Consider the following 25286-nt stretch of genomic DNA (forward strand, 5'->3'; position numbering starts at 1 on the left):
GGGACGTCGTCACAGGAACCACGCCAGCCAATACACATATATGCTGGTTACCTGTGCCAGCTAGATGATCAACAGCATCCTGACCTGGTTTTATTAAGTCTCCCACGGCATTTTGTCAAAAGTCGTACGATAAGTGATTGTTTATTAATGTGAGTGTTGGGAATAAAAGAACAAAATATGACCAACCATGAGAATTGAAACGTACTTTTAATGAAACAAATGCAACAATTGTCGTCGCTCTTCTTTACATCTGACTCCTGTAAAACAATTTAAGTTAAGAGCATGATTATTCATAAACTGACAACATTTCCAATGCGAAAAATAAGGAACTGCACGCATTGATCAATTGTAACAATTATCTTTTGTCGTTATTTTTTTCGTTGTTATCTACTTTTTGCTAGCATGACAACATAATTACGAAACCAATAAATAGAATAGGCCAAATATAACATGCTAAAATGAAAAAGCTAGCATCATATCTTGATGAAAATTAAAAGACAATACTCAGTTGTGTATTTTATTTTATAATGCTTAGAAAAATAATGTAATACAGTGTTTGAGTTTGCTTATTAGTAATGTATTCTGTTTGAAAGGCAATACTACAAATCAAATTATTACCTTTTAAAGCTGAAAAATGAGACCCCTGGTTCAAATAAAGGTATTGTCTATGAAATATGTTTTTATCAGTGTCTTTTAACAATCCTACAATTATATATATATATATTATTATTATTAGGTTGTTTATTTATGATACAGGAATGTATAACATCTTACAGAGATGACATAATAAATCTCTCAAAATACAGTAAAAAACTAACCTAGTTTAACTTGTGTCTAAAGTTTATTATCATTGCAGTAAACCTCACTGGAAATTGGGCTTGAACATTAAAATCCTCCAGACACTGTCCCTTTCTAGTGGGATGGTGCATTTTCCAAGCTGCAAATATCTGTAGTTAATAAAGTAAGTGGGACTCAAAAGTCTCCCTGAGCATCAAAACATTTCGATGGAACTTTAAATACAAGTGTTATTGTACTTTTATTCATGATTTATGACTAAAATGTACAGTTAGTCCGATAATTTGTCACCGCACTTACTCATATAATGTCTCTGTGACAAGAACAACCCGTTTCAAATACATAATAGTTTCATAACAGTTAAGTTTCTTTTCCCACAAAGAAAAAATGTACTTGATGTTACCCATGTAAGTATGATGCATACAGACAGAAAGTTAAATGATGTGATAGCTCCTTCTCATTTTTACCACACGCATTCTTAACATAAGCACACATGCTGACCGGAATCAAAACCATCGCTCAGTGTATCAATATGATAACTTGTCATGATGGGGGGAGTCAGAGGGGTTTCAGGGACATTGTCCTGGAGATCATACCAACGATTTCATAGAAATCAACATTAAATTGGGAGTGTAGCCGGTTAGGAGAATGAATACTACTCCACCTTCCACAGGGACGTCGATAGCCTCTGTTGTTTGTAGATGCTCTTATTTTTTCTTTGTTTAAAGGCTCTCAATTAAAAAAGTTAAATATATAATAAAAAAATGTCTCTTATAGTCAGATTTTTTAACATTTTGGAAAGGGATACTTCGCCTACACATGAATTATTCACCCTACGCGTAGACAAATAAATAAAGCATTTTTTTACATACACCATATCGCAGGTAATTTAAGATTTACACAGTAAAGCAGGATTTGCCGAATCAAATGGAAATGATATTGAGAGATTAATATGCCAAACTAGTTTGTTAACTATATATAGGCCACAGATTCCCAAAGCAACATAACAATACACTGTAAATCCCCTTCTTAAGGGAGGCAACATCTTATAAACTCATTCCCTCCAAATGGGGATCACAAGTGGGGGTTTTCATGTCACTCCTGGTCCTGCAAGGACACGATGCGTCGACGAGAGGAAGCACTTCGTTTCTTCAGCATGAGCTTGAGCTAGAAATTGAAACATACATTAATGATTAGTAACCCATGACCAAGACTGAAACAGTGGCTGTTAGAAACAATGTGCTGCTCACCTGCTCTCCCTGGAGGCCGCTCTGCAGCAGGTGAGCTGGCTGGTCGTTCTCCAAGTTGCGGATACTGGGATCGGCTCCTCTGCGCAGAAGCAGCTGCAGGATCTCCTCCTGGTGGGGGTTGCCATGGAGACCAGCTGCCATGTGTAAAGCTGTGTGACCATGCGCCTATGCAAAAGAAGGGATAATGCAGCATGAATCCGACTGTTTATATAGCCATGTGTGTATACAGTATATACTTGTAGATTCACATGAACCCACAAACACTTGCATATTTAAAATCCAATTTTGAGTTTTGTGCCAGAGTGGGACTCACTTTCAAGTTGACAAAGTCTTTAATGTTCGGCAGAGGAATCCTCAACAGATAAGTCACCAGATCGATGTTCCCCTCCTTTACTGCCAAGTGCAGCACCGTCGTGTTACTTTTGATTTCCTGGAAGTGGATAATTAAAAGTGATATTTAAAAAAAATCAAGAGTCAGACTGAGACATTTAAGTGTCAAACAAGGCAGACAAACCAAATCAGAGAGTAGCAAGGGGGGGATAATGGTTTGTCATCATGGTTGGATAAAACCTGGGCACTTCCCCTATGAACTCATCATTCTGACTTAAAGGTCAGGGTTTAACATATTGAACTCCACAACTGATTGCTGACACATATATGCTTATTACTTGCTCACATGACATTCAGAAACGGGAGAGCTGTATTGCACCTGGCTGAGTAGGAACGCCCCGGCAGTGAGAAGCATCTGTACACAGGAGAGCTTCTCCGCAGCCTTGGTCTGAAGACCGACATCCGTCAGCCCACTGCTGGACAACGCCTTCATGGTGACACTGTGAGAAATGGCTGCACAGTGCAGAGGAGTCATACCTGAGGCAAAGAAGAAGAAGACACATGTAACATTTCAGCTCTAATGACGTTTGGCTCGGTGAACACTCCTCCCCCTGTCGGCTAATCATTTGCATTGTAATAACAATAACTCACCCTCAAAATTGCAGGCCTCCAGGTTGACAGCCGGCCTGCTCGACAGAATTGCCTGCGATAGAGGAATCATTAAGGTCTGCTAGGTATTGCTTACGTTTCTGACTTGCTGTTATAGCACACGCCATAAATCAATTCATTTCGAGTGCTGCGTTACCTGAAGAACCCCAGGTAAACCATAGTGGGCAGCTAGGTGAAGGGCCGTTTGTCCTTTAACGTCACAGGCATTGATGTCCGTTCCGAGGGACAGCAGATCTCGCACAATCTCTGGCTGGTTCGCCGTCACCGCCACCAGTAAAGCGGTCTGCACAAGCACATTAATCAAACAAGCTTTATTTTTGAGAAATTATCATCCTGTGCTAATGTTTGCCGATTTCCCCAAAAATAACGTGTGCCAAAAAAAGAGCAATTTGCAGACTTTTGGAAGATGTTGTTGTTCATACCTTTCCCTTGTGCTCTTTGGCGTCGAGCTTGCCTTCATCCCTCAGCCTCTCTGCAGCAGCGAAGGCACACTCCCTGAGCCCCTTGGCGGTGTAGATGTGCAGCATGCTGACGGAACAACAGCACACCATGCATTTGTTTTAGGTTTGGCAAAAGAGTTGTGTGTAATCCCTGCAACCAATTTCACAGTTGAATTTGTCAATTTTTGTATATAATCATCGATTGAGAGGCTGACTCATTCACATCTTTTTGGTTTTCTTAATCTTCTTAAACTGCAAATGTGTCCCTCTTACTTTTAGCTTGTGCTTGAAAACGAAACTCCTGAGTAAATAGATAAACATATGCACATTCACACACAATAGTGATGTCAGCAGTGTGTATGTGTGTGTGTGTGTACTACCAGTATAATCTATGATCTCAAAGAAACATGAGTTAACTTGTTTTCTCTTTCATGGGCTTTGCTAGCACACAGATAATCCACACGCGACATTCTCACACACACATGTATTCACTCATAAGCACTCACGTGTCTCCGTCTTCATCCTGCCCAGTAGCTCTGCTGTAATCCATGCCGCTGAGCAGCATCCTGGCCTGCTCCAGCTTGGTGACGTCCATTGACGACCCAAAACTCAGCTGTGTGGTCGGACTGGAACCCAGAAGGGACCAAGACGAAGCCATACCGGGATCTGGGACTGCACTCATCGGACACTCCTGCTCAGGAGAAAGCAGGTCATACATGTCAAACCATCATCCAGCCGTGATACAGATTCATAGAACACGTTAGTAGATGAAAGGAGTTCTCTTACGTATGTTTGAGACATTGTGTCTCCTCCATACCCCGGGAGCTGCTGCTGTGTGCCGTATTCAGATGCCATCGGGAGGCTGTAGGCTGCAGCGTAGCTGGTTCCTGGATGGCTGGGGTAGTACCCGACTGCAGACTCTGCTGCTGGGGTCCACTGCTCATAGCTCACTGCCATGTCTGAGTAGCTGCTTGATGCACCTAAAAGCGGAAAGACTCAGTCAGTAATGTTGAGACATTATGTTCAAAATGACACACATTTGTGTTATTGTCAACAAATCCCATGAAAAGACCAAAAACATCAACGTGTTAGTCTGTCCATCAATACTTTCTGACTTGCCTACCCTGTCTGTGTCGCCCCAAACCATAGACATACATCTTCATAATAAGCAGGACATTAACACATAATGCATTTTGTATGTGTGTATTTCTGGGGGATAGTGTATGTGTAATTGCTTCAAAAGAAAATACAGTGCCCATGTTCATCTTAAAGAAGGAACATGTCACCCAAAGCGACAGTATGGCTAATGGATGCATTTGTAATACTTTTTGGACAACAATAAAGCTCTCGGCCCCAGAGATCACGCCATAAAGAATATCACCAGATGTTGTACTTCTCTTACCTGTATAGGTAAACTGTTCTGCTGAAGGTAACTGCTGTGGAAATCAAAATAAACATCAATAGTCACGTCTTTATGATATAATATTTCGTGAGATGCTGATCCCCCTCGGTGTGCTGCCTTACTGGAGCAGTAGTTGGAGGAGCAGGACTTGTGCAGGAGGGCGAGACAGACGACGTCTCACGCCTTCTCTTCTGCTCCAAGAGTTTCTTCACTGTGGGCAGACTGCAACACTGCTTCTCTTTTGGCGCTGGAAAATGTTAATCGTGCAAAAAGGAATGACTATTTGGTCATGTGATGGACATAATTGATCAATAAATGTTTGGAAATGCAACAGTTAGGGCTGCAGCAAATTATTTTTTATAATTATCCATGTTTTGTCCATCCAACAGTCAAGATCCCAAATATATTTCATTTAGAATCAATCATCAAACATAAAGCTGCAAATTATCAAATATTTAGCTCTCTCTTTTTACGTCTGTGCATTGCAAAATATACCAATTAGAAAATACATAACAGATAATAATGTAGAGTATGGGTAGACTCTCTGTGTATGCAAGTGTCTTGTTTACTCTCACTGGAGTATATCAACATTTTATTTTAAATCTCATCAAGAGGGGCTTTGCTTTATTAAAGCAGTAAAAGCTTATATTTTAATTAATGCCGGTCAGAATACATTCTTGTAATAATATGACAATGCCATCGTCTAAAATGACTACGCCTGCTCACTTTCTCCACGGTGGCATTTTTCTGCTCCTTTTTAGAAGAAAGGTACATAGAACAGAAAATATCAAATCCATTACACGATGAGTATGTTTTCCCCTTGCTGATAAAAAAGAAACGTGTAATTTCCATTAAAACGGGTGAGAAAAATAGGAAAACATGGTACAAAAACAAATTCTGATGTTTCCAGCTGACATGATGTGACCCACACAGACTGTTTCCTCAAAAGCTTCACCCCACACGTGAACGATAAAGTGATATTTCCATCCCCGTCTGTGGAACCCGGAGAACATAGAGAAAGCACTGAGAAACCTCCTCCATTAGGAACACAGAGCGTGTGTGGCTGTGCAAAACCAGACAGATTCATCAGAAAACCTTTAGCATGGGATTGCCGCAGCGTATTTTCTATTACATCTTCCTGTCTCGCTCCGTTACGCTAACAGAAAGGCAAACCACATCTTCCTGTCTTTGGTGTGTCACCGGCACGTCACCTCGACACGTGTAAGCCGCCTTGTGCTTTCTATTGCACCTCCGTGCCCCGGAGGCAGAGCAGAAGAGGAGAGTCATGTTCTTTTGTCATTTCTCTTGTTTTCTTGCCTGTGAGTGTTGACTGCTGTGCAACACAGGGACGACACAGCTCTATATTCTCCAGAGCAAATACAAAGAAGGCATACTTCCAAAAATCTAAATATGCAAATGCCACCAGTGAGAGAGAAATGTGAGTTTGTGGAGTATATAGACTGTCGTCGGTTAGTCACGACTTTCAAAAGCAATACTTTCACTTCCAGCTGAAAACCTGCCCTAAACAATAAGGGCCTATGCTGCTGTGTGTGACCTTCCCACACAATAAAGGTCACTTCATCAGAATCAATGACATCAGTCAGTACATTTCAGTGACGCCAGGTTTCATTTTCATGTTCAGAAGGTGTTACTATAGGTTACTCAGTACTGACTCATTTGATCATTATAACAAGAGGCAACCTTTGGCTTTTTTTTCTTCTTTTTTTACTGATGATGTAATGCTGCATAATGTAACTACACAATCTATACTGAACAGTAATTCACCAGTCGATAGCAAGTTGCCCAACACTTTACCGTCTGACACATCAGCTGAGAGAAACTAGAAGTGAGGAAATGGTTTTCAATAGTTTCTCCAAGAGTAAGAGGACATCTTAGCCCACACACATATATATATATATATATATATATATATATATATATATATATATATATATATATATATATATGTGTGTGTGTATATATATATATATATATATATATATATATATATATGTGTGTGTGTATATATATATATATATATATATATATATATATATATATATATATATATATATATATATATATATATATATATATATATATACATGTTAGGTTTGTTTAAAGTGCCCCCACACTGCTTTGGGCTACTCTGTGCTATATTCAAAATAGGAGGTGTGGAAACCCCTGGACATTGAGTCATGTGCGTGGGAGGTTGGGGATTCCGACGACCTTTCCCTTTTGGCTTGCTCTGAACAGAAAGAAGCGGTGCGGAGCCAATTTCCTCATTTTGTGGTATGACGGAGCCCGGCCAGCCAGACTAAATGTGTAAGAGCTCAAGACTGTGTCAAAGAGCCAAGAAAGTTAAAGTTGTCACGTCACAAAGTGTGTTTGTCTGGCATTATTTAAAAGGGGAAATGAAAACAACAAGCAGGATTTCCCCAAATAATGTCCTGACTCTGGGATTCGCCAGAATTATTAGATGAAAACTGAAACAAAAGGCTGAAGGTGTCACTCAACTGTATGAAATCTAAATTATACATGTTGTCTTATTGCCTTATTGGCCCAAAAACAAAAAAACTAATACATGTGTTTATGGTGCAGGGATGCATGTGTGATGTTGTAGGCTTATGAATAAATACAATCAATTAGCTGTCGTGATAAGGCTGACACTAACACAATAACACATTACTGAATGCTGAAAACAAGTGTGTTCAACAATGCAGTAACTCGAAAAACAATTAGATGTCATCATTGCTGTCAAATTATTCAACGTTGTACATCTGCACTCAATGAACCAATTATACGATAACACTTGTATTCTGCACACGGTTAACAAATCAAAAGCTCACGTACTCACATTTATCAAAGTGCATGTCAGAAACGGTTTCGCTTTGAAATCTTCAACAGGTCGTCCTCTCGGTCCACAGTCTGTTCAAAGGGTGAAGAAGTGGTTTGCAGCGCCGCAGGGTTCTGTGAGGTTCTGTGACGTTCTGTGATGTTCTGGGATGAAGTCTGACTGGCTTGTTGTCTTATCAACGCCTGCTTGTACACACAGAGCACGTTGTTCCCCATCACCGCCCCCAGCTGTGGGCAACGCCCTCAAGCAAAGGGGAAGCCACACACACACATGTCAAACTACGGCAGGGTAGAGAATGAAATATGAAGTAAACCGTTATTAACAACAGGTACAAGTATACAAATAAATCAAACACAAAGCTACACAGGCATAATGGTCCAAGAAGTATTTAGATCATTTCATTAACGGTATTAAAATTTGTTTAACAGAAATACGTTTTCATGAGTAAAAGTCACAATGTTAATAAAGTGAAAGCACAGAGGTACTATGAGAAAAATGTTTTCAAACATTAAATGTAAAATGATTACGCTGAAGGTCTCCCATCAGTATGATATTTTTATAATACAAGAAGTGGAAGCAATATTTTACTGCAGTAGCTGGTCCCGCCTGTTTTATATGCTGACCTTGTGGTTCTGTGTTAAATGTAAACCTGCAAGTAAAAACAATAAGTAACTAACTTTAACTTTCAAGTAAATTTAGTTGAGTAAAAAGTACACTATTTGCCTCAAAGTAGCACAAAATAGAAGTGACCAAGACTGCCTCATAACTGGACTGGAATAATTGTATACTTTACTGATTCAGTCGTTCAGTAAATCAATAAATAATCCAATCAATCAAAAAGAAAACATAATTACTAATAATATATTCATTTTCTGCCAATACATTTCCCTAATCTTACACACTGCTCCTTTAGCACAAATGTTCACACAATGAAACTAAATGTTTTCAGCTTTAGAAAACCTGTCAATTGAAATGCCTGTCAATCAATATGAGATTGAGTTTCCTCTCTCGTGTTTTTACATTTTCATCGTTAGGCTACCGTTTTGTTTATTTGTCTCTCAGGTTGTGTCTTTAGTGAAATCTATTTTCTTTAGGTGCACTGTATCGACATAGACACAACTTTACAGGAAGCTCTGCATGACCTGAAAAACACAAACAACCAGACCTCATATTGCTCAGAGACCATCATCAAAGAACATAACAGCATCGAGAGATGTACAATGTGGAGTAATATAATGGACTGAAACATAAAATTAAAGGACCAAATTGAAATAACAAGTGAACCAAGTGTTAAATAAAAAGAAGTTGAAACTAATGAACTAAAAGGGTAAATAGAAAACATTGGATAAGATAGGAAATTATATGAATTAGACCTTTTTTCTTTTTCTTTTATGAAAATCTTGAAATCATGACCAGTTCAGACAGCCTCAAGTTCTCAGTGTGTTTCAAAGGTGAAAATAACCTTAAAGCTGCTTTTCTTACGCATCCCAAAGAGCAGAGAAATGGCCAGAGAACCACAGGGATCTAAAGGAAGCTTAACTTAAAAACACTCAGATATTTTACTTATTTAATTGATACTACAGTGTACAAATATGCTGCTTACAGTAAAAGTCCTGCAGTCTTACTTATATAAAAGTACAAAAGTACCAACAGTAAATGTATTCATTTTGAAGCATGCCCTATTTCAGAATGATTTATATTACATTACTGGATTATTTATACAATGATGTGTTAGTCATCATAATTCATTCGTTGATATGTTGTATTAATAATCTGAATCTGTAAAGTAACAATAACTAAAGCTATCAACTAAATGTAGTGGAGTAAAAAGTATAATATTTGCCTTAAAATGTAGGAGCATTAGATAAAACTTGAGTAGTTAACTCAAAATGATACTTAAGTAATAAGTACAGTGCATACTACTCTATATTGACTTAATACGTAGGAACATTCATGACTTGACAGGTGCACCTGCCCTCTGTCTCTTATGGCCCTGCAACACTTTTGCAATAAGAAGCTTCTGTTCCTGTGTGTTGTACATTTGATGGAGTCTTGACTGGGGCATTAACAGTAGTAATTTACATGTAATAGGATTTTAAATGTAGTTATTCAAGTCACTTGTATCAAACCATAGTCAACTTTAATCAAATTACACTTAATTTCCCAACGATAACATTGTGGATAGTGAACATGCTCCAAGGCTGTGAGCAAAAAGGTTAATGGTTCAATTCCACCATTGTCACATATTCAGGGTTAGCTTAGTGACTTCAAAATGAAAGACCAAATCCTAAAATGTTTACATCCTCCAGCGAGAGTAAAGAAGAATTTCGAAACTAAACATTAATAAAGACTATATAGATATCACATGGTTTGTATAGAGCCCCATTCTAGACATCCCCCCCCCCATCAATTTAGTCTGCAATATTTTAAAGACTGTGGGGTTTAACAAAGAAATGTATTTTCAAAAGCAACAATCTGTCGTGATTCACACCGTCTCCACAAGCCTCACAGCTCCATCTGCTCTCGCAAAGTGATTCATGGATGACAAGGACAAGGCCCCGCTGAGCTAAAGTGAAACCGAAGACCAACCACACAGACAGAGTTGAATTGAATTGTCTCAAGTTGAATTGGCATCAATCAGAACCAGATCCTAAAAACACCAGTTGACTGCCCCCTCGTGGACGTTCAGGCTCACCGGCTGACTGGCTGGGTGGTTTGATCATAGCACGAATCCTTTAATGTCATTGTGAGAGTATCTGTTCGTTAAGTGAAGAGAGTTGGCACATTTAAACAACCCAGACCCTTTCACGCCTTTATGTCAGCAGGATCTCTCTCTCTTAGATGGATCTCTGTCACTTAGATGTGGGATCTTCGTGAACAGCTCATGTCCTCCTCTGTCAGCTCCGACGTACAGTATGCCCTAGATATGACGTGTTTTCTTCCTATACATGTGTGTTACTCTAAACTTAGAGCGGTAAAGGATGTAGCTCGTCATGGGGTTTGTGTAACCGCGCTGAATACAAGTGTGTCACAGTCGATTTGAATTTGTTTCTTGTCTGTTGTGATGTTTTATGCCTGTGAATTGCAGTAGTGGAATTTATCTCAAGTTCTGTACTTAAGTGCACTTTTGAGATACTAAATCAGCTGATCAATGATGCAGTATAGGAATGTAGTCATTTTGCAAATACAGTGCAAAGTCCAGGACAAACTTCTCGGAGACATTTAAGTGTATGCTATTTTATTCTAATATAATGTATACCCACTCTGTATTTATTCAGGCAGATCCAATAGCCGCGTTGTGTTTGCACAAAAACAAACAGGCAGTGTTTCGGCCCAGCAGAGGAAGGAACAAATGTTGACGTCAGCTTTCAAAAGTGAAAACTAATGGTAAACTAGAGTCACATCATCTTTTGGTTTCCAGATAGCCGAGCAGCAGGAGGAGAGCAGGTATGAGGATCTTAACTCACTGACTTTCTCTTCCTCTTCCCAACTTTGAAAAGTTCAATTTGTTGTCAAGTCACATCAAAGTATGTTATGCGTGTAGCTTTAGATTGATTATTAACAAGAAGAATATCTGGTAAAAGTTGTTCTACAACTGTAAAAAGTGAATTCGCCACTTGAAATGCATTCGACAAAGCTCAATGTTTATGACTTGTTGATGATTTTAGAGAGCCCATTTAAGAATTTGTTCATCATTTTCTATTTTTCTTTCTCATCTATTCTTGTCAAATTCCTACTCAGCAGCGTATGACTGGTTGTGATACAGGAGTTGTTCATTCTGTAGTGCAGACATAAAAGGTCAAACCAAAAAATGTCAAACGGTTTAGGTGATTTAGCTGTGATATACTGATATTTAAATGCAATGAAATTTGAAGGATATAGATTTATAACACCACGTGGGAGTGTTGTATAGGAAGTGTTTCCAAATGTATAAGCATATAGCAAAAGTCTCTTTTTGTCTTTCAGAGAGCTCACGACAATGGCAAACAACAAATTCTTTATTGTCATAGTTTTTCTGTGCAGTAAGTAGATTTTCATATCTGTCCTCACATATAGATTGTCTTGCACAGGAAAAAGAAACCACCAACATTTTGCACAACGGAAACTTAACTTACAGAGGTGTTGCTGCGTGCCCCCGAAAGCAGAATCTCTCATGTTTGTTTCTTTTCTTTCTCTCAGACCTGGCTGTGGCACTCACGGGTAAGTACAACAAAAAGAGGATACACACACACACACAAATTTGAAATTTCAATGTTCGCGAACGTTACGGTTCTTTTTCATCGTGACGTTATTTGGAAAAACAAAGCAATAAAATTACAGAGCCAGACGACGACACCTGATGATTCATCTGTTCCTTGTCGGTCTCAGTTCACATTGTCCAGCCCACTCTTCTCTGTCTGTCTGCTTCCCAGAGGCCCATGTGTCTTGCTACAGGATCGAACCGGGGACGATAGCAGGCATCATCTGTGCAGATATACTGCTGACCCTTGTCATTGTCATCGTCACCTACCAGTGTGCCAGCTATCGGCGTCAGAAGATAGATAAAGGTGAGGCGATGGGGCCGAAAGAGTCAGGGTTATCTTAAAGGTTTATGAGAGATCGGCCTCACAGATCTTCTCTTATCTTTTCATACTCCTGTTTATATTGTGATGCACACGTGTTTCTTCTATCCCAGAGTCTTTGTTTACATTTGTACAACTTGTTGGCCTCTTTGGTCCTCTTTAACCCCTGTATATAGTGCCGACGGTCTACGATATCACTACATCCATCATTATATTGTATTTGGTCATTTTCTATTGTCAAACACCAAATGATATTTCTATTTGTGTCTCTCTTATTTTCTCTTCACAGCTGACAAAGTGTACATGAATGTCCGAGCCAACTGCAAGAGCTAATCTGAAGGTGGTGCAGTACATTCAAAGATGATGTTCCATTTTTGAAATCATGTCATCAATATATATATATATATATATATATATATATATATATATATATATATTAACAAATGTTAATGTTTTGCAATAAACACAAACTGAGTGTCTTGCACATATTACAATTCATAAACCTTGTGAATAAAATATCTTTATGTGGTATCCAGTTTTACAAAATGTACGACACAGCACCCTCTGCAGTTGACTTTTGGAAGCACTCGAATGAATCCTGTTGGTCAACAGGCCTGAAGTTTTCATGTCAACATTTCAGCAGTGATTTAAAAAAATAAAAGACTGACCTGGTGACTTCAAATAGATGTTTTACAGTGTAACACCCGCCAAACCACTGCGTTGATGATGTATTAAAATAAATAAAAGCTTCAGCATAAACATACATACATCTATTTGTTGATATAGCTTTAATTACCACTTGGAAAATCTTTTTACATCCCTGTCTTTCAGTTCTATGGATGACACCAACACCTACAATGTTGGTCTCAACCTGGCAACCCAAAAGTTGATCTTATACATGGTTTCTGAACCATCTATGTAGTATTACTAAATTATAATTTCCCATTAAAGGAGCACTTTGTTACAATTCAGACATTTCTTTAATGAAAATGCAGTCAAATGGCTCCAATGTGTCTTGCTGCTGCAAGACATGTATAACTAAAAAGAAAATAAAGCATAGTATTAGTCTGCTTTTAACATAAATTAATTCTAAAATGTTACTAAATATTTTCACATGTCCTCTGGATGTTCCCATTATATTTCAATAACTAGAAGGGACAGCTTTTGGAGCAACATGTTTGAGAAACTCAGGCTTGCTAAATAGCTCTTCTCCTTTATATGCTTTTAAACTTGAATTATTCCTGTTTTTTTTGTGTGGCTCTCTTCAATTAATATCTTAATCATTTATTCTGTATTTTCGGTTTCATTAGTTGTAATAATGTGCAGCACTTTGCTATATTAATAAACATTCATATTATTGTTGTGTGTGCTCAGTGCACATTTTGTACACACATATGCTTGTATTTTAGGTATGCATTTAAAAAACAAACAATAAAAGTATGCTCTAATCTCCCTGACAGGACATCATTATTAGATCAAACCCAGCCAACTGACAGCAGTGACTGTGGCCAACTGCCTGCTCTAAACCACAGGTCATGAGGAAATGCTCTATTTGGAGATATAGTCGCAGGCATTTCAGCAGAAACTGCAGGTGTAATGAAACTGATATTATGCTGCTCTTTATCTTTGCATCACATGGACGTGTTACTTTGAAGAATCAAAATGCAAAAGTCCAAACAAAGGCCAATGATCAAATGATCACATGTGACAGGGTGGAAGAATTTCTGTTTATACGTATGAGACCCTCACATGCATGTGACATTACCGAGAAGAAGCACCAGCTTCCTCTTCTATGCAGTGGACTGCCTCCTCCTCCTCTTCATGCAGTCACATGCTGACAATCCTCACACCACTGCAGTATCGGTGGTGAACAGTTTTTTATCTGTGAATCCTCCCATCGCTGGCTTTAAACATTTTGTTTATAGGTGTGACAACACAGCCATTTGAAAGAGAACAGAAGGACCGGCCCTCAACCTCTTTCTGATTTCCTCCTTTGACAGAAAAAACAACATAAAGATGTCCGATGCTCTTTGTATTGCGGGTTCGTTTTTTGGTGAGTGGTGTTCTATATGTTTGACAGAGAATAAGTGTATGCACTCTCCCCACTGTTATTATATGTTTGTTTTTATTAACTCTCTTTCAGGATCTGCAGAAGGACAGCAAGGTATCTTGCTTTATTAAACCTTTACCTTTCGTGGGATGCTGGAATACGATGTTGTGAGTTTTGGTTTTATGTTACAATAATATGTCTTCACTCTTTCACAGACTGCGGTTCCTGTTACCTGATAAATATGGGGTCCGTATTGGGCATTATAGCCTCTGATATCATCTTGACAGTCTTCATCACCATTTCTGTGTTCTGCTTTGCGACTTACCACAGGAGAAGGAGGGAATGGGATTCTCGTGAAGGTGAGCATTAACTTAGTGCTCTTAACTTGTGAGCATGCTGGTAATAAGGCAGGTAGCCAGTAACTTTACACTTTTAGCAGGTAAAAGAAATCTGCCATTATCAGCATCAAAGAAAATGGCAACAGAGGTCACAGAATCTCCCTACCAGGTAAAGCAGAACTATATTTGTATTTAAGCCTCAAATATACTGTACTGTATATATGTATAATCTGTGTTTTGATGATGAATTGTTGACTTTTTTGTAGGAGTTAGACATAGTCCAATCTGATGACTACAGTGACCTTCGGCACTTTAGGAAATGAAACAATGGAACTATAAAAATCCGAACAATGCCTTGTCTGCAAGCTATAATAGCGCACACATCTTTTGTGTGCGTGAGACACTTCTACTCCCGCTGCATTTTAGGTAATAACATACATGTATTTTGTATGTTGTATTAAGTATGGGGTTGTGTTGAATGTAATGTTCACTGCAAAACATTCTTGTTTTTTTCTCAAGCTGTATTCAAATGTGTTTTTCTATTTAAGTGATGATAAATTAAACTACTTTTTTAAAATCAAACAAAATTGAAAAGATGCCTAATTACATTTACATTTTTTGTATTGATATTTCAGGAGATTACTTACACATTTTCACAATACAGTGAACACAAAGACTTTGAGATAAAAGTAAAAAATGTCGGGCTCTCGAAGATTTTGTTCTAAGTGATCAAAATAGGTGTGCTTGTTTCAGCACTCATTATCTGACATCTTTAATATCACAATCTTTGTACCAAAAAAAAATCAACAGCATCTCTAACCAGTTTCCATGAGTAAGCCTTGCACAGAGTTGTCAAAACCTCTTTATTTCTTATATTTGGTAAGATGGTCACATAACAAAATGCATGTACAAATCTAAATTTGGATGAAAAAGTCCCAGAAGCAACTTTATTTGGAAGCTGCCAATCTGCCTCCGATGACTCAACAGATGGTGGCCCTGACTCATTATGAGGAAGAAATAGAATCTGGAAAAATAGCAAAAAACAATTGGCATTCAACATTACATTCATAGCAGATGAACAACAAAGCAAGGCCTAGGAAACTGCTTCTCATAAGGATGAAATGTTACTCATTTAAACGTTCATTATGTGTTGCACTCGTATCCTAAACCAGACAGGATGGATAGAGATTAAAGCATTTGTATGATTCAAATGTATTGGAAACCCACCTTTGTATGATCATCAGAAGGCTTGGCTCTTTGCTGGAGCAGAGAAGCTACCTGGCGTGTGCTCTTGAGGCGCTAGAGCATACGTGAGAATTAACAAATCTTTCTGGAATGCTTTAGTTCTCAAAGAATGTTGTGACAATATTCTCCAGCGGAAGAATAAAACATAATCTTACCTATTGGATGAGTTTCAGAGCGGATAAACTCCCTGGATTCTGTGGAATATGAAAACCAATTGTTCATTCTTCAATTGGTCGGAGCTTCATTGTCCCTTTGGTTTCATGTAACTGAGAATCTGGTCTTACCATCATAGTCCGTACCTCCTCTGGTGCCCACTGGAGCAGGTCTGCCATTGTCCTCAAAACTATCCCGATCCATCAGTTCTCTGCTTCTGCCTGTGGCCGGCATACCATTCAACCCGTGGAGACTGCCAGTCACTTGGCCCCTACTCCAACGGAGAACTTGTTTTCCTGACACATTTTCAGCCTCCTGAGCATCCACCGTCTGCTCACTGTTAAGATCAGTGCGCTTCACGCTTGCTGGGTGTGCTCCCTGTGGCCCACCGTGCTCCCTGCTACCCTGGTCCTGAACCAGCGGCCCGACATTGGTGTTCCTCCTTGATGGTGCTTTATCTTTCTCCAAAACTTTAGAAATCATGATCTCATCACTGTCGAGGCCTCTGAATGCATCTGGGGAGAGTAAAAGTCGTTAAACAATCTGCATCAAATGTGTCGTCTGCACTGCAACATACATTGGGATGTTAGTGTTAACTTGAAGGTACTGCATAGTTTGCTTTCAATTCTTTTTTTTATCAGATAGTCCTGAAGTATTAAGAAAACTTGCTTAATTCATCCATCCATCCATTTTCAATACCGCTTATCCTCATTAGGGTCGCGGGGCGCTGGAGCCTATCCCAGCTGACATAGGGCGAAGGCAGGGGACACCCTGGACAGGCCGCCAGTCCATCGAGGGCACATGTAGGGACATACAACCATTCACTCTCACATTCACACCTATGGGACATTTAGAGATCAATTAACCTGCAGCATGTCTTTGGACTGTGGGAGGAAGCCGGAGAGCCCGGAGAGAACCCACGCTGCCACGGGGAGAACATGCAAACTCCACACAGAAGGACCGCTCCGACCGGGAATCGAACCCGCGGCCCTCTTGCTGTGAGGCGACAGTGCTAGCCACTACACCACCGTGCAGCCCGCTTAATTCATATGAAATTAAATATTTGTTTCCACATTTGTACGTAAAATAAAGCCGGCACACCTGTAAGTCCATTGGTGCCCAATTGCTCTGTGGATTGTGCCTCTGACGTATCTGTGAATGAGTTAGTTGTTTATGTAATAGCAAATCAAAAGACAATTAAGCAATACAAGAGATGAGTTAGTTATTAATGTACATGGTCTATACAGTATAATCACTGTACTACTAATTTATTTCAACAGAAAGAAAGACACAGAAATGTACCATCAGAATCTTGCTCTTTCACAGGTTTACTTGGAGGGTTTGCTGTAAGAAAACATATGATAATAATCACTGAGGTAGTGTCAGATTATAACAGTCGGATAATGTCAAAAGTGGTTTCATTTCTATATGTTCTTAATTGGGGAACAAAAAGTACTTTGAGGATCTGGTCAAATGATACCTTTCTGTTTTAAAACTGAATCTATCTTAGTATATCTGAAAGCTACATTTTGAATCACAGACCTGTAATATTTGCAGGTATGGTCATTTGTGTAGATATGCCAAGTGAATCTATAACAAGAGTGAAGAACAAGTTATGTAATAAAAGTTCCCGTATGGTTTTAAATCATTATGCATCTGATTTAAAAAAGCAGTAGTAAAAAACATAAAATGACATAAAAGATCTCACCAATTAGAAAGCTTAACACATTTTCTCTTTGCGCTTGAAAAGAAAGAAAGAGAGAAAACATGTTATCCCTACTGATCAATCTTAAACGCACAGTACAAAAGTTCAAAAGCTCAACACAACATTATTATTATTTGTTCTCCCTTCAGGTTGGTTTACCTCTGATTGGGGCAGTTACCACCAGTGCAAACGGTAGAAGTAGACAAAACGTGAAACTGAAACAAATAAAACTACTATTAATTCAACGTTGCAATGCATGTAATATGCAATTGTATGGCATTGTCATTTGCAAACAAAAAAGACAAATAAGACAAATATCTATTGGATAAAATATAAACACTTACAGTTTCATTGTTGGAGTTGATCCTCAGCTTGTCCACTGTTTGTCAGCAAGAGTGTTGCTTTAAGTACTGCCGCTCTATCCAGAATGTTGACCTTTAATAGGTCTCCCCCTAGTTAATTAGGTTCTGACTAGATGTATCAGATTGAGGAGCAAGTCAAAGACTATTTATGTGTGTTTAACAGTGCATTACTTGCAGGCAGTGGGGCAACAATGAGCCTACAGAAAGAGTCTACACGGGTCTATTCATTACATCAACTCAAGATGGAAACAAATGTTCTCACCATTCAAACTCACAGAGAGCATTTGTCTTTCTCTTTTTCATGTCTTAATTACAGGTGGTTGGTTACTTCAGGAAAATGCCCCTGGCCTTTTCTATGATGCCACAGAACATAGCCATTGTTTTCTGTCCCTATTTCACCATTGTCCATTGAACCAGGGAGCCACATATTTTTGCCTTAACAAAAGAGCTTTTTCAGAACAGGGCCGATCCAGAACATTAGAGTCTATAGAAATGCTTCTTGGTAGAAATATTCTGAAATATTTGGATTAAAAAGCAGTTTAACGTGTGTTTCTGCTGTACTCCAACTAATATATAAAACATGTAAATTATGAAGGCTTGCTGAATCATACTGCCCTCAACAATCTTATATCAGAGCCTGAGGTGGGTAAACCTGCACGTTGTTTGTGGAAATACAAGCTAAATAGGGATTTAGATTTATATAAGAGGAACTGACTAAACATCGCAGGTGTGACTGACTACTCATACAGGAATGCAGATACAAGTTTATGCTTCTGTCAGACCTGTTGGTGGCAGAGGGAGATACAGCCCCCCCCCCCCTCCTCCCTCCCCCCCATGAAAAAAGAGAGCGCCCTCTGCGGGAGAGGCTGTTCGCACTAAGCTCTTGATCCCAAGCATCGCCATATTGACGTCCCAACAACGCTGAGAGGTAATCGCGTTTTTTAACCACAAATCGTCGTTTATGTGGAACTGCTGTTGGGTGTTTTACACGCAAGGAAGAGCCGAGAACACGTAACGCAGCCGCGGCGCCCTTCTGCGGCTCGATCCCGGTGTTTGTGGGGTGTTTTTTCAAGGCGTTGTCAGTCAGTCAGTCAGTCAGTCGCCTCGCCAGCCAGCAAGCTATTCACTCCCCTAGCCTGCTAGCTTAGCACTTTACAGCTTTGGGAAATATGTCCCGAAGCTTGTCGTTTAGCTCCACGTCACTAATAACCACGGGGGATACCGTGTGGCCGTTTTGACGCGACGGGTTTATTTATTTCTCGCTACAGTCCCACAATGTAGCCGAAAGCTAGTTGTGACTTTCCAACCGGCTTTTTCCCTTCTGCTGTAGACGAGCTAACGCTAACTAGCGCTCAGCCCGACCCGCTGCCCGGTTCGTCTGTTAGCCGGCGGTTAGCTCTGTGTTAGCTCTCTTGTTGCAGGCCTCTGGACACACACACACACACACACAGGGGTTTGTGCGTACGCTCACCTCTTCATTAAAGTATGGAGCGGGCTAGCTGGCGACAATTGAAAGAGTGTCTCCTACCAGAGATGCCATTTTTGTCGATTTTCGTGCATAATTTCCTGTACCCTCTAATTTAATAAAGCTGTACTAACCTAGCTAACTGTATTGGCTGGCACACATTACCTCACATAGTTAGTTCATGTTTGCTTAATTGACAGCATTGATTTTAATCAAGCTTCTTTCTGCCCTTTTCTTTCTCGACAGGAGACACTGCCTTGCTGTAGTCCCCAGTGATGACTGTATTGAGCCCTGTACCTCCCGATTAGACTGGTTGGATGCCCCCATTTAACATTCAGGTCTCTACATTTCATATGGCACCATATTGTAACACTACACACCAATCATTTAGTTTGAGATTATTTTTTTTAGTGTTCATGTTATTTAAATAACATGTATTGCCTTTTTTAATCCTTATTTTCTGCCTTTCCGCTTGAAACATCTGCAGTTTTACATTTGAAATTATCTTACACAGATCAACGTCCTGTGGATCAGTGGGGGAAACATGTTCAAGTTTAAACGTGTTTTAAAGCTTTAATTAGTTCTCCGTTCTACACATGATGTTGAACTCATGTGCGATGTTTTGACTGTAGTAGTCTAACTGTAGGTTTTATATTCATATGCCCATTTAGCTTTCTTACCATAAAGGCATCTCAACTGCTCCTGTTTCAATTCATCTATCACCATCATCCTGGAGGGAACCTCCCAGGTATTGTTTCCTTATCATTAGATCACCTTATTTCACCTATTAGTAGTTATATGAAATCCTCGAGTGCTACCATTGTACATTCATACATAAACTGCTTTTGAATGTACATATGTTTTCTGTGTAATTTTTTTGTGACTACATTTTTTTTGCTTTTAGGAGATTTAAAGAAGATCCCGTATAGAATATGTCTGGCCCTGTCCCAAGCCGCTCTCGAGTTTACCCTGACGTAAACACACAGAGACCTCGGGAATATTGGGACTATGAGTCCCATGTTGTTGAATGGGGGTAAGTCAAAGGGAAATTGATGGTGCTTTAGTTGTATTTGTTTTGTATTGCTTTGCATTTTAAGCCACCTCAGCATTGTTAACCATGGCTTTTGTTTTGTTTTTTTAGGAACCAAGACGACTATCAGCTAGTCAGAAAATTAGGGAGAGGAAAATATAGTGAAGTGTTCGAAGCCATAAACATCACAAACAATGAAAAAGTGGTCGTCAAAATACTGAAGGTATGGGATTAATATATTGATTGTCCTTATGATTAAGTGTTGCAAATGCTTTTCAGTAAAACATATTCACGATATTTTGTCACCTCCCAGAGATTTCATGTAGCTCACAAGACTGCCTTTATTCACAGCCGGTCAAGAAAAAGAAAATCAAGAGGGAAATAAAGATCCTGGAGAATCTGAGGGGTGGCCCAAATATCATCTCACTGTTAGATATCGTCAAGGATCCTGTGGTAATTGGTTTTGTCCTTTTCTGCTCTAACAATGTAGACGACTTATGCATGTACACGGTTTCAGGCACAAACGCACATATACATTTCTTTCTCTTTTTCCTTTCAGTCCCGAACCCCTGCTCTGGTCTTTGAACATGTGAACAACACAGATTTCAAGGTAAAGATCAGCTTTTTTGTTGACTTGTAAGTTTGGATAAGCTTATACTATTTATTTTTTTCAAATGCCTTATTTTTCAAAAACATTTTTTACAGCAATTGTATCAAACCCTATCTGACTTTGACATACGGTTCTACATGTACGAAATCTTAAAGGTAAGATATGGCTTTTGATACACTGAGTTTGTTAGAACGGTTGTTTAATATTTCACCGAAGATTACTTGCATCAGTTTAATATTTATGGATATTCTTTAACACACATATGTACTTTATTCTTTTTACCTAATAGGCTCTGGATTACTGCCACAGTATGGGGATTATGCACAGAGATGTCAAGCCACACAATGTAATGATTGACCATGAACACAGAAAGGTATTGTCTTACATGCTGACCATTCTCCTATTTCTTATTGTCCCTGCTGTGACACCATCAGCTAATCATATATTTTAAAAATACATTATTTTATTTTTTTTACTTCCAGCTCCGCTTAATCGATTGGGGTTTGGCAGAATTCTACCACCCAAACCAGGAATACAACGTGAGAGTGGCATCCAGGTACTTCAAAGGACCCGAACTGCTGGTAGACTACCAGGTGAGACTCCTATACTCGTCCTCTCTGGTCACGCCGGTTCTATACAAGATGGTCAAGATTTATAGTATTAAAGAAGAAGGAACTGTTTTTAATTCAGTCATGGATCCAATTTAAGCCATTTAACCTCCCATCTATATTATTTGCAGATGTATGACTACAGCTTGGACATGTGGAGTTTGGGTTGCATGCTCGCCAGCATGATCTTCAGAAAGGAGCCTTTCTTTCACGGTCATGATAACTATGACCAGGTATGTAGAATCGTATCTTTTTCTTCAAGTTTTTTTTGTGTGTGTTGTCGTAAACCTGTGACTTAAAGAGAGCTGTGTCTGGGGTTGTAATTCTTTCTTTTTTTCTCAACGTTGCATGGAACAAAATGTCTGTTTTACACCATCAACCCACATTCTTCTGACACTTGACAGAGGCCACATAGCTCTACTGGAGCACCTGGGATTTTCTGTCTTTCTCAAAGTTATCTCGGCAGTTATTGAGCGAGGGTAGAACTTTACTATGAACTTTTTGGGAGTTTGGTGCACTGAATTTAAAAAGGTCAAATCTAGGATTGTACCAGAGGACACGGACCATCACACATTTTAGCCCCGTGGATAAGGGTCATTTGTGTTGTAGGCTTTCCCAACATGCACTGTAACACTCAACACCGCATTTCCAGTTCATTTTATGGCTCTTTTGGGTTTGTGGCATTTCAGTTCTAGTGAGACACAATAGCAGATGTTTTTTAAATAATCATCTTGTACAACTTTCTCACTGGGCTCAGAGATTGAACTATAATTATTTATCTTGTAATCAAGTAAATGGTGTATACTTTTTACACTTGACATAACCCTAAGGTATCTTTGATAATAGAAGATCTTCTCAAACTAAACAGATATTAAATTAAATATGCACATTGCACCTATATATTTATCTTCTCTCATAATTAACATAATGTATACTCTCCATACAGATCCACCACCTAATTGACTAACACTATAAACTGCAATGGGATCCATGCCCCTCAATACCAATCATATGATTTACCAAATGTCTAATTGTTCTCATTTAATTGTTGAATTATGCATTTTCTAACTCGCAGCTGGTGCGAATTGCAAAAGTACTCGGCACCGAGGACCTGTACGACTACATCGACAAGTACAACATTGAGTTGGATCCACGGTTCAATGACATTCTCGGAAGGTAATACGTTGCATCCGTTTGACCTCAGCAAAGTATTATTGAATATTTTGACCAAGACTTTGGCTAATTGATACCTCCCCATTATAACGCGATCCACGGTTTCTTCTCTATAGACACTCCCGCAAAAGGTGGGAGAGATTTGTGCACAGCGAGAATCAGCACCTGGTCAGTACAGAGGCTCTAGACTTCCTGGACAAACTGCTGCGCTATGACCATCAAGCCCGCCTCACGGCCAGAGAGGCCATGGATCACCCCTACTTCTGTAAGTCTGTTTCTTTGCCTGTCTGCATCGCTGACTTATTTGCTCGAGTACATTGCCTTAAACCAAATTGTGAGTGTGGTATGTAAAGTGGCTTGATTGTGTCAACACTTTTGTGTGCAGATCCCATCGTTAAAGATCAGGGAAGAGGGGCCACTCCTGGGGGGATGGCTGCCAGCTCCACACCAGTCAGCTCCTCAAGTATGATGGCTGGTAAGTAACGCTGCCCTCCTCTCATAATCTGACTGTTTGAGAGAGAGGTTACAGCTCTATTAAGTGAGTATAGACGGTTGACTATTCTTTGGGGGAAGGGAGAGGCTTCAAATTAGAGATAACGCTTTATTTGAAGCCAAATAAATTGACAGATTGTGTGTCACAATATCTGACTGTTTATTTCGGCTGCAAACCAAATGATATCTCTAATTTGACATTGTGATGACCTATTAACAAATGATTAACGCGCGCCATGTCTCTTTTAGGCATCACCTCAATGTCCTCCTCACAGCCACTGGCTAACATTGCTGGATCACCCGTCATCTCTGCTCCCAACACCCTGGCCACACAAGTCCCTGCGGCCACCGGGGCTCAACCCTGAAGCCACTTCCTCGCCCGTGTTTATGTGTGCTTATGGCCATGGCTAGCTCTCACTGCGGGCCAGGGCTATGGCTACCCTTTTTATGTTGAAAATAACAAAGAAGAAGATTTAAATTGCTTTTCACATTCAGTTATATTTTGACACCTGGACTTGACAGAAATGTATTGTTGCACCTGTCAGGATTATTAGAATTAATTTGAGTGTGTTATTTGACAATGCCATTGTCTAGAAACTCGTAATAAGATGTAGACATGAAGAGAATGGATAATAAAATTTATTTTGTATGTTCCAAATATACAGTCTTGCTTGAAACTGTTTGATGGGGATCCTGCTGTATTACACTGTGAACCTTGACAAGATTTCACAAAACGGAGTTGGGAATCTGGTGTGCCCCACCTAACAGTGCTCGCTGGTTGCACACGATGTAATGTGCAGGAGTTGTTGGTGTTTTGAAGTTGTTAGATGCTATAATTCATTAATTGGACTTTTGTAGATATTCTACAGTTACTGTCAGGTTGCATGCACCCAATGCTGAGTATCACAGGGTCAATAGTTTGCCAATTTTATGTTACTTTCACTTCTATATGTGTATGTATGTGTTCATGTTTGTTTTTTATGAAGTCTCTTACACATGATTTTGATTACATAGACAATTTTGTAACTTTTGGTTTTATGTCGGGAGGAGTCATCACCTACAAAAACAACTTCAAAAATAAACAATTTAAACAGGGCTTTGCAGTAACTACATGTTATTGAGTATACCATCTCTTGACTGGTCGCATTGGCAAGTCATGGGTTTTAATTTAAAGCAGAACGGCGTAGTCGGCATGTCCAACAAAGACCATTTTAATTTTATTATAAATTAATTTTGGCACCAAGTTATCGTGTGTTCATGAAGTGAATTCCACAGATTCCCAGGCTTAGTACATTCACGGTTGAACAACGTGAGTGAAATGCATTCATGGTGTTTTCATTATTTTTAATTGTGGAGGCATCGCGTTTGTTAATGTACATGTTTCAGAATGTGAAGAAGAGCAGGGAACCACATACCGAGCACATCTTTTAATTAACAGTACTGACCAAAATGGGAATACACCGACGACCACAACTAATTATATTAAATCAGAATCAGCTTTATTGGCTGTATGTGTGCACATACATGGAATTTGACTCTGGTTACACGTACGCTCTCCTTGTGCGTACATATTTAAATTACAATATAACAGGATAAATATAAAGACAACAATAGCAACATCTATGTACAATATAAACAACAACAGTGAAATGGGGATGTAGTGGTGATAGTGCAAGTAGTGCAGATGGATGTGTCTGATTAATTTGTAAAGTGGAAGATGAGTCTGCATGACTCGCATGCATGTTATTGT

General features: G+C 39.2%; 4 protein-coding genes across 6 annotated transcripts; 3 read left to right on the plus strand and 1 right to left on the minus strand.

Moving 5' to 3' along the window:
• Nucleotides 1-1017: 1017 nt before the first annotated feature.
• LOC117745711 (NF-kappa-B inhibitor delta) lies at nt 1018-7916 on the minus strand. Of its 3 annotated transcripts, none has more exons than XM_034554217.1 (12): nt 7744-7916; nt 5009-5133; nt 4887-4917; nt 4271-4464; nt 3991-4175; nt 3467-3572; nt 3181-3327; nt 3027-3078; nt 2755-2912; nt 2359-2475; nt 2046-2210; nt 1018-1962 (listed from the first exon to the last, which is right to left on the minus strand). In XM_034554217.1, exons 1-12 carry the CDS (start codon nt 7757-7759, stop codon nt 1891-1893), a joined length of 1368 nt encoding a protein of 455 aa, XP_034410108.1. In that variant the 5' UTR covers nt 7760-7916; the 3' UTR covers nt 1018-1890. The 3 variants fall into 3 exon arrangements, with proteins under 3 accessions (XP_034410108.1, XP_034410107.1, XP_034410110.1); XM_034554216.1 differs by having other exon boundaries at nt 4887-4920; XM_034554219.1 differs by lacking the exon at nt 5009-5133 and having other exon boundaries at nt 4887-4920.
• A 3219-nt stretch (nt 7917-11135) lies between these two features.
• On the plus strand, nt 11136-12711 carry hcst (hematopoietic cell signal transducer). Its single transcript, XM_034553910.1, has 5 exons — nt 11136-11190; nt 11710-11765; nt 11923-11943; nt 12156-12290; nt 12595-12711. Exons 2-5 carry the CDS (start codon nt 11723-11725, stop codon nt 12636-12638), a joined length of 243 nt encoding a protein of 80 aa, XP_034409801.1. The 5' UTR covers nt 11136-11190; nt 11710-11722; the 3' UTR covers nt 12639-12711.
• A 1374-nt stretch (nt 12712-14085) lies between these two features.
• On the plus strand, nt 14086-15239 carry tyrobp (transmembrane immune signaling adaptor TYROBP). Its single transcript, XM_034553966.1, has 5 exons — nt 14086-14358; nt 14449-14469; nt 14571-14714; nt 14792-14862; nt 14960-15239. Exons 1-5 carry the CDS (start codon nt 14322-14324, stop codon nt 15014-15016), a joined length of 330 nt encoding a protein of 109 aa, XP_034409857.1. The 5' UTR covers nt 14086-14321; the 3' UTR covers nt 15017-15239.
• A 3746-nt stretch (nt 15240-18985) lies between these two features.
• Nucleotides 18986-24632, plus strand: LOC117745658 (casein kinase II subunit alpha). The gene is made up of 15 exons (XM_034554129.1): nt 18986-19086; nt 19870-19961; nt 20295-20371; nt 20528-20656; nt 20765-20876; nt 21005-21106; nt 21213-21263; nt 21359-21418; nt 21553-21636; nt 21746-21856; nt 22003-22104; nt 22947-23047; nt 23161-23309; nt 23430-23519; nt 23786-24632. Exons 4-15 carry the CDS (start codon nt 20556-20558, stop codon nt 23899-23901), a joined length of 1179 nt encoding a protein of 392 aa, XP_034410020.1. The 5' UTR covers nt 18986-19086; nt 19870-19961; nt 20295-20371; nt 20528-20555; the 3' UTR covers nt 23902-24632.
• The last annotated feature ends 654 nt before the right edge of the window (nt 24633-25286 follow it).

This window comes from Cyclopterus lumpus, chromosome 16, assembly GCF_009769545.1.
Source record: "Cyclopterus lumpus isolate fCycLum1 chromosome 16, fCycLum1.pri, whole genome shotgun sequence".
In the NCBI taxonomy this organism is placed as follows: Eukaryota; Metazoa; Chordata; class Actinopteri; order Perciformes; family Cyclopteridae; genus Cyclopterus; species Cyclopterus lumpus.